General features: G+C 42.4%; 1 protein-coding gene across 1 annotated transcript; it reads left to right on the top strand.

Moving 5' to 3' along the window:
* Positions 1-3,393: 3,393 nt before the first annotated feature.
* On the top strand, positions 3,394-4,323 carry LOC100472558 (olfactory receptor 12D3). Its single transcript, XM_002929477.1, has one exon. The coding sequence runs from the start codon at positions 3,394-3,396 to the stop codon at positions 4,321-4,323; it is 930 nt and encodes a 309-aa protein (XP_002929523.1).
* The last annotated feature ends 5,510 nt before the right edge of the window (positions 4,324-9,833 follow it).

A 9,833-nucleotide genomic window follows, 5' to 3' on the forward strand; every position in this document is an offset into this window, starting at 1 on the left:
TGGGCAAAAGTGGAAAGACTTGCAACAATCCAGAGGAGTGATGACCATGGCTTGCATGCCCAGAAACACGTAGCAGACAGGAAAAAAGCAGATTTTGCATGTGTGTTCATGAAACAGAGTAGTTTGTAATTTGTTTTCCGTTAAGTCCTTTTCAAAGTGTTGATATACAAAGTTAAGCTGCCTTAGAAAAGAAGTTGAGGCGTTTCCCCCTTTTCTTTTTTGGAAGAACCTGTGTAAGTTGCTATTATTTCTTCTTTTAACTATTTGGTAGAATTCACCCATGCAATCTGGACTTGGTGTTTCCTTTTGGGGCAGATTTTAAATAGCAGCTCCAGTTTCCTATATAGTTATCCAACAAATTAAATTTTCTCTCATTTACTGGCAGTTTTTGTCGTCAACTTTTGGTTTGCATTAATTTGTAAATTTTGCCTGAATTGTTGAGTTCACTGGCGTGAAGGTGCTCACGATGACCTCTTACAGCTTTTGACAATGATGGTATCTGTAGTGATGCGACCTTTGAAATTGGTACCTCGAGTTTCCTCTCTGTCCTCCTGGGCGTTATCACTTTCACTAAACTTTTCAAATTACCAAATTTTTACTTCATTGACTTCGCTCTATTGTCCTCTTATCACTCTATTGTCCATTAAAATATTGTCTATTTTAATGATTCACGTTATAATTTTTCTTCCTCCTTTCCTCCTACTTTCCTCAGGCTTGGCTTGCTGCTTCCTTTTTTTTTTTTTAAATTTTATTTATTTATGTGACCGAGAGACAGCCAGCGAGAGAGGGAACACAAGCAGGAGCAGTGGGAGAGGAAGAAGCAGGCTCCCACCAGAGGAGCCCGACGTGGGGCTCGATCCCATAACGCCGGGATCACGCCCTGAGCCGAAGGCAGACGCTTAACGACTGCACTACCCAGGCGCCCCAGCTTGCTGCATTCTGTCCTTCCTTCATCTGGCTTCTTGAAATGAAAATGTAAGGCATTGATTCTCAACATTTTTTCCCCCTAACATGTGAATTTAAGGCCAAAAATTTTCCTGTTTCTTCCTTTAGCTGCGGACCAAGAGCTTCAATATAACTCATTTTATTATCATTCAGTTAAAAATCTTTTCTAATATTTATTTCTCCTTTTATCTGTGAATTACTTAGGTGTGTGTTGCCTAACTTCAAGCATTTAGTGAGTTTCTAGGTATCTTTTTAGTGTTTTCTAATTCAACCGTGTTCAAAGAACATTCTTTGAATGTTCCCATCATTTGAAGTTTTTGAAGCTATTTTTTTTTAAGTTTGTTTTAAGCAATCTCTACACCCAATGTGGGGCTAGAACTCACAACCCTGAGGTCAAGAGTCACATGCTCCCCTGACTGAAGCAGCCAGGCACCCCATAGGCTGTTGTTTTTGTTGTTGTTTTTTAAAGATTTTATTTATTTATTTGACAGAGAGAGACAGCCAGCGAGAGAGGGAACACAAGCAGGGGGAGTGCGAGAGGAAGAAGCAGGCTCATAGCGGAGGAGCCTGATGTGGGGCTCGATCCCAGAATGCTGGGATCACGCCCTGAGCCGAAGGCAGACGCTTAACCGCTGTGCCACCCAGGCACCCCCATGTTTTTTTTTTTTTAAATAAAGTCCCAACCTACACTTGATTCTTTAAATGTTCAATGTGCACTTGAAAATAATATGAATTCTTTTCCTGTTTTCCTTTCATGCACTGTACGCTAAATAGTCTTGACATCCACAAGTCATCATCATCATGGCTTTGTATCCTTACCAGTATCTCACCTTCCTGGAGTCTCCTTTCCCTTGTGTGTGCCCAGTTGTGGTACCCATTCTGAGGCTCTCCGTCTCTTTCTGCATTTCCATTCTTCTGCTTAGGATCCTTTCCTTCTGCCTCAAGAACTACCTTTACGGTGTATCTAGTGTCGTGACATATTCTCTTGGTTTGTGTTTTCTCTTTGTGTGTGTGAATTTTTTTCTTGTTCTGTATATGTTAACCAAACCTGTAAATTATCTTGTTCAGATGTTGATATTCTTACTAACTTCTTGGCTGATTTTTCTATCAGTATATAGAGAGATATGTTAAAGCTTCTTTTTATGATGGTGGATTTGATTATGTTTTCATTATTTCTGTCAGCTTTTGAAGTTATTTTATTGGGAGCTTACATTGAAATATGATATTTTTGACCAATTATTAGCTGGGAAATCTTAGTATAGATGGATGAGGAGAGAGTATCAGTTTTTCTAGTTCCTTAGTTCCAGGGCTTCCCCTTTGGTCGACAGGATGGTGACTATTAGATTTTACAAACAGCAAGGCTTTCTTTGTTCTTATATTTACTATGCCTTTTCTATCTCCCTCAGAATTTATGCCTAGCCTTCTTTCAATTTTTTTTCCCTTGTAAGTGTGGGGCACTCTCTAGGGCTAAAAACTTTGGGATGTTTTCACAGTTCTCCTACTGTTAGGACTTCTCAGTATTTCAAGTTTTTCTCAACTATATCCACAGCCCCACTGCCAGCCTGCAATCTTGTGACTGCTGATGTTAATTTTGTGTTTTTATCCTCTACTCATGCAATATTTGAAATTTCCGGGTTTTATGTCTCTTAATTTTCCTGAAGGTTTTGGTGGTCAGGGAGGATGTGCTAGTTTCCTGTGGGTTTTATGTTTCTTAGGAGAAGAAGGGAAATCCTCCCAAGGTTAGATCTGTGTTGCTGCCAGAAGCTAGGATCACAAGCTGAACAACTGTTTCCCTGAGTTACATGTGTTAAATTTGCCCAATCTTGAATTCTAATGTCTAAAGTGAGGTTATGGTCATGTCCCACATTTCCTACTTTTAAAAAGTCCCCATTATCTATATTTGATTTATTCATAACATGCTGCTTTGATTAGTCTCATATCATTTTACCAGTTCAGAATTTATGAGGTACGTTATTCTTCCCTAATTTTGTTGCAAGTAAATTTAGCTTTACCACTCCTAAATATTCTTTACATTGTAGTTCACTCCTAGGTTCTTCCAAATAGTAAACTTGCTTTACTTAACACCCACTATGTAAAATAGAAAATTCAGGGCGCGCCTCACTGGCTGAGTTGGTGAGCGGGTGACTCTTGATTTTGGGGTTCTAAGTTCAAGGCCCATGTCGGGTGTAGAGAATACTTAAAAATAAAATCTTTATGCAATACGTGCCCTTCTTAATACCACACAATGAATCATGGAACACGACATCAAAAACTAATGATGTACTGTGTGGTGACTCACATAACATAATAAAAACTTTTTTTTAAAAACTTGATTGCTGCTGCACTATGAATGATAGAGCAAGGGAAAAAAATTAAAAAAAAATTAAATCTTTAAACAAAATTCAGAAAAATTAACTCATTATTATTGTCGCATTTCCTCCCCAAGCAATGGAGAACTTCACGACCGTGAATGAGTTTCTCTTACTTGGACTGACCAGTGTTCAGGAGCTGCAGCCCTTCTTCTTTGTGATTTTCCTAGTCCTTTACTTGATAAGCTTGGTTGGAAATGGAGCTATATTGGTGATTGTTACTTTGGAGCCCAAACTCCACTCCCCTATGTATTTTTTCCTGGGAAACCTCTCTTGTCTGGATATCTGCTATTCTTCAGTGACGCTGCCCAAGGTGTTAATAACCCTCCTCTCCACTCGCAGGACCATATCTTTCCTAGGCTGCATCACGCAGCTACACTTCTTCCACTTTCTGGGCTGCTCGGAGGCCACCTTGCTGGCTATGATGGCCTTTGACCGATTCATGGCCATCTGCTACCCACTTCGCTACACTGTCATCATGAGCCCCCAGGTGTGCGTCCTCTTGGCAGCCGTGGCCTGGCTCACCAGCTTCTTTTATGCTCTGATGCATTCTGTCATGACCGCGCGCCTGAGCTTCTGCCATTCTCTGAAACTCAATCACTTCTTCTGCGATGTGAAGCCCCTCCTGGAGCTGGCCTGTAGTAACACACTGCTCAATCAGTGGCTTCTCACCATTGTCACAGGCAGCATTGCCATGGGCGCTTTCTTCCTGACTCTTCTCTCCTATCTCTATGTCATTGGCTTCCTTCTGTTCAAGCATCGGTCCTACAGAATGCTCCACAAGGCTCTGTCCACGTGTGCCTCCCACCTCATGGTGGTGTGTCTTTTCTATGGACCCGTGGGCTTCACATACATCCGTCCAGCCTCAGCCACCTCCATGATTCAGGACCGGATGGTGGCTGTTATCTACAGTGCAGTCACACCAGTGATGAACCCACTGATATACACTCTTAGGAATAAAGAAGTGAGGTGGGCCCTGAAGAAGATCTTTGGGAGGAAGTTTTGCTGAAAGACTGCCAGAAGCACCTCTGGGACTAATGGGACTGACATCTGATGTCCATTGAGGCAGTCGTCCCTTCCTTGTAATGAATGGTCTACTTGATTTCTCTTTTTCTCTCAGGCATCTGTAGCCCTTGTCACTATGTTCTGCACTCATTAATGTATAATCATTATTGGTTCAGTGTTTATTCATCCAGTCATTTATTTAGGAGATAGTCATTGAGCATATATTATGTCAGACAGTGTAGTAGGGACAGGAAACATAGTAGTGAGACAAATTCCACAGTCTCATGAAGCTTAAAGTTTGAGGTAACAATAAGCAAATCCATAAGTACACATGTAAGGTAATAATGTAGGACAGAGAACTAAAAGGAGGTAGGAAGGATGGGGAGAGATGAGGACAGGCACCTACAACAGAATAAAGAATTTATCTGCTCTCTGTCCTGGGTTTCTGAAATAGAGCTTCTAAAACTCTCAGAATTCCCCAAGTGACACGGTGTCTTTGTTATTCATGAGCCACTTGGATCACACCTGGGCTTATGCTCATAAGGTGACTCATATGGCCCCAACACAGCTTCAGGATGGGGCTGGTCCTGCTAGAAACACCAGCCATGTGGTTAGAGGTTTGAGGCTTTGAGTTATGCTGATAGCAGCCTGATCTCTAGAGAGGAGGGAGGTTGGAGGTGAGCTCAGCTACATGGCGATGACTCTGTCAATCCCACCTGTGCAACAAAATTTAATAAAAACTCTGGACACCGAGGCTCAAGCAAGCTTCCTTGGTTGGCGCTGCACATTTTGAACATTGTGATGGTCATTTTTTTTAAATAAAGATTTTATTTATTTATTTGCCAGAGAGAGAGAGAGTGCACAAGAAGGGGAGTGGCAGGCAGAGGGAGAAGCAGACTCCCCACTGAGCAAGGAGCCTGATGCAGGGCTCAATTCCAGGACCCTGGGATCATGACCTGAGCCCAAGGCAGATGCTTAATGAATGAACCACCCAGTTGTCCATGTGATGGTTAATTTTTTGTGTCAACTTGACTGGGATGTTCTCTGGGCTAAAGGATGCCCAGAGAGCTGGTAAAACATTATTGCTTTGTGTGCGTGTGTGTGTGCGCGCATGCACACGCTTGCTTCTGAAAGAGATTAGCGTTTGAGTTGGTGAACTGAGTAAATAGTAAAGAAGGTCCCCCTCGTGAATTGCAGGGGGCATCATACAACCCACCAAAGTCCCAAGTAGAATAAAAAGATAGAAGATGGACATCGATCTTCTCCTACCCTTGGGCATTGGTGATCCTGGTGGCCTTTGCGCTCAGACAATTATTCCAGCATCTTCCCTGGTTCTCCAACTTGCAGTTGGAAGATCATGGGACTTATTGGTCTCTACAAGTGAATGAGCCATTCCTATAATAAATATCCCCAGATAGATTAGATAGTGATATATTCTGATGATTCTGCTTTTCTGGAGGGTCCTGCATAATGCAAACATCAATATGCTGGGAAGGTAACACATTTTGAGGACAAGGAATCTTTGCATTTGGGACCCTCCCAGAGTTTGTTCTATGTATCTCTCCTTCTGGCTTGTTCTGATTTGCATCCCTTTCTATGATAAAATTCTAATCATAAGTATAGTTTCCTGAGTTCTATGAGTCATTCTAGCAAATTATTACACCTCAGTATGTAGTAACCTCCAAATTTGTAGCCAGGTAGTCAGAAGCAGGAGTCTGGTGACTCCCAAACTTGTGGCTAGTGTCTGGAGGGAGGACACTCTTGTGGAGTTTGGTCTAATTCCAGGTCTGTGGTATTAGAAGTCATTATACTCTGTCTTGGTGTCCCTCTTTTACACATACACACACACACACACACACACACACACACACTCTAAATCCTTCTGTAATTCACAGCCTTAAGTAATTCTGATAGTGTGTTGATGTTAGCTGATTATAACTAAACAATTCTTGGTACATTTCCTTAGAGATGTGATTAACAGAATGTCTGTCAGACAAAATAGATGAACTTATTATACCAGGCAGCAAGGTTGAAATGAACATTAGGGGATCTTGACTTGCATGAATTGATGGTACTGGAAAATATATAATAAGAATATTTCTACCCAAACAACAAAGATATTGGTTGCTTGTTATGTATCAAGAATGGGTGAGTGGAAGGCTGATCTAAGCCATCTTAATGGAAAATTATGATTTCTCATTCAGTTTCCAGATCTGAACCCATTCTCAAAGCCTGTCAATTCAAGGAGATGCAGGGTCCCCTTCAGGAAAGTCCTGCCATGTCATAGAAAGTTTATATGGTGGCCGTTTTCCTAGTTCTCGTTCAAGAGAGACCTATGACCCTTTATCTGACTAATTATATGTTTTGGAAAGGGAAAAATGCTTATCTTTTAAGAGGTTTTGGATAGAGAGTCTAAACTAACATGACAACAAGTAATTCCAAATATGATGATTCTCTGTTAGACTCGGGGCTGTTGTATAAGGGTCAGATGACAAAAGGGTCATTGGTCTAAATCCATCCCACAGTGAATTCTTTGTTATCACAGGACCACCCACTCATCATTTTGAGGTCTCTGATTATGTAACTGAGTTGGCTACACCAGGCAACTCTGGTTAGTGGTTTGCATGAAGTTCAATAATCATTAGTAAGGAGAATCAGAAATACTTTGTCTTCACTTGAAATTACCAACAGCACACATTCATGGTCTTGTTTTGGGGCTATATTAGTTCTCTAATTCTTGTTTTTTCAAGATTTCATTTTTAAGTAGTCTCTACACCCAATGTGGGGCTCAAACCCACACCCCAAGATCAAGACTTGCACACTCCACCAACTGAGCCAACCAGGCACCCCTACTTCTCTAATTCTGTCACAAAATAGTCCAAAGGGATCTTGACCATCTGATAATTATGCAGAAAATATCTCTTGTATACCAATAACACTGTGTTAATTGCATCTACTGAGCAGGAAGTAGTGAGAGGCTCTGATAAGACTCACGTGCTTCAGAGGCAGGGACATGAACCCTCAAAGATCCATAGGCTTTCTGAACTGATAAGGCTTTTATAAGTCTAGGGGTCTGGAGCACATGAATACCACTTCAATGGAAAGGACATATTATTGAGTCTTGTATCTCCGATTCTTAACTAAGATGCAACATTCTTGGTAAGCCTTCTTGGATTTTGGAATGAGCATAAGTCAGATTTGGGGATATTCCTCAAATATTTCTTTCTTTCTTTCTTTCTTTCTTTCTTTCTTTCTTTCTTTCTTTCTTTCTTTCTTTTTCTTTCTTTCTTTCTTTCTTTTTCTTTTTTTAAGATTTTATTTATTTATTTGACAGAGATAGAGACAGCCAGCGAGAGAGGGAACACAAGCAGGGGGAGTGGGAGAGGAAGAAGCAGGCTCATAGCAGAGGAGCCTGATGTGGGGCTCGATCCCAGAACACCAGGATCACGCCCTGAGCCGAAGGCAGACGCTTAACCGCTGTGCCACCCAGGCGCCCCTCCTCAAATATTTCTTTTTCTGTTCCAGCAGTGCATTGGTTTGTTTCTAAAAGGTAAGACTGACAGTTAAGGGAAGCTTCTACAAGAAATTTCCTGAGCTCAGGGGGTCAGGCTGGTGACGATATGATCCAGAAGATACTATGGTGTTAGACGTGCCTGTACAGATAAAAATTCTTTGGGATATCCAATAGGAGAGCTGCAGTACAAGCTCCTTGGGGCTCTAGAGTGAACTATGTCATTGGCAGCCTAGAACTGATTATGATTTCTTTTTTTTTAATGATTATTTTATTATATTATGTTAGTCACCATACAGTACATCCCCAGCTTCCGATGTGAAGCTCGATGCTTCATTAGTTGTGTATAACACCCAGTGCACCATGCAATACATGCCCTCCTTACTACGCATCACCGGTCTATCCCATTATGATTATGATTTCTAAAGCAGCTCCCATCATGCTACAGCCTGAGGAGCTGGTCACAGAATCGAGCAACTACGTGAAGAAAATTTCCCTCCACAAGCTGGCTGCTCTCGGACCCATCAGGTCATAAGTTTGCATGAGTACAAAGCAACCTTTCATTCAAGAAAGTGGTATATCTAAAATAAGTTTTTTTCCCCCTTACATTGATTGATTGATTGATTGATTGATTATGTTCAATTAGCCAACATATAATACATCATTAGTTTTTGATATAGCGGTCCATGATTCATTAGTTGCATATAACACCCAGTGTTCATCACAACATGTGCTCTCCTCAATATCCGGTGGGGTAGCTGGATGACGGAATAAGTTTAGAGCATGTCCAGGGCATAATAACTATGTGAACATATTGCCAAGACCACCCTCCCAACCTGAGTCAATTTCTTCAGTTGTACCAAAAACTGTACCTAAACTCATGACTTCATATGAGGTCTCCCTTGTGCACATGCAGAGGGAAAAACACATTGACTCAGTTCATGGTTGAAATGCCCTGATTTGGGACGCTTGTGTTGTTTAGTCGGTTAAGCGGCTGCCTTTGGCTCAGGTCATGATGGGTCCTGGGATCAAGTCCCACATCAGGCTCCCTTCCCAGCAGGGAGCCTGCTTCTCCCTCTGCCTGCCACTACCCCTGCTTGTACGCACCCTCTCTCTCTCTCTCAACTAAATAAATAAAATCTTAAAAAAAAAAAAAAGCCCTGACTTTATTTTGAACTGAAAGTGAATTGCTACCGCACTAAAGTTCCAATTAGGGGAGTTTCTGAAAATAGTGGTGAGGGACAAAATCTCAAATGGGCAAAGATCCATACAAGGCATCTGGTCATTATTTGTCTGGAGATGATCATGGCCCCAAGTAAGTGCTTACACAGATGCACAGGCAGCAAATATCTTGACTGGTTGTTCATGGGATTGGAAGGGTCAGTATTGAAGGACGGGAGCCACAGGGTTCTGGAGGACACAGGGTGATGGATGGACAGGAGTGTACGTGAAGTACATGAATCTCTATGCTGAGCCTTAGTGCTCAGCACAGCACGCGCTCCAGAGGAGAACCAAACAAGCATATTAACAGCTTAACTCCGCTGCAGGTGTCAGGCAGCTGCTGTTCCTGTGCTCAGACACTGAGTAGCTGTGGCTGCAGAGAATGAAGCTATACACAGGCCGGTGTGAGTGTTGGCTTCTCTCACCAACGCGGATATCATTACCACCCCTGCTAGTGAATGTCTGATCTCAAGCAGTGGAGCACAGCCCTAGCTGCTGGCATGGTGCCCAACCTTTAAGGGGGCAGATCAGTCTCTAGGCAGCAAGTCAGATACCCTGGACTCTTTCCTGCAGGCTTCCCTCAGCGCCGATATCTGATGGCTTGTAGAGGGTCTGATTAATTTCATGCGGAAGATGTGTAACACTGCCTCACACCAAGGAAGCCACTCCACAGCACGTCTTCTGCGCCTATGATGTGCCACCCCAGCTTCTGAGATAGGTGTCCACAGAGGGTATTTTGTGGTGGAGGAGAGGGTCCAGTCACGGGCGGGGGGGGGGGGGGG

This window comes from Ailuropoda melanoleuca, chromosome 18 (genome assembly GCF_002007445.2).
Source record: "Ailuropoda melanoleuca isolate Jingjing chromosome 18, ASM200744v2, whole genome shotgun sequence".
Lineage (NCBI taxonomy): Eukaryota > Metazoa > Chordata > Mammalia > Carnivora > Ursidae > Ailuropoda > Ailuropoda melanoleuca.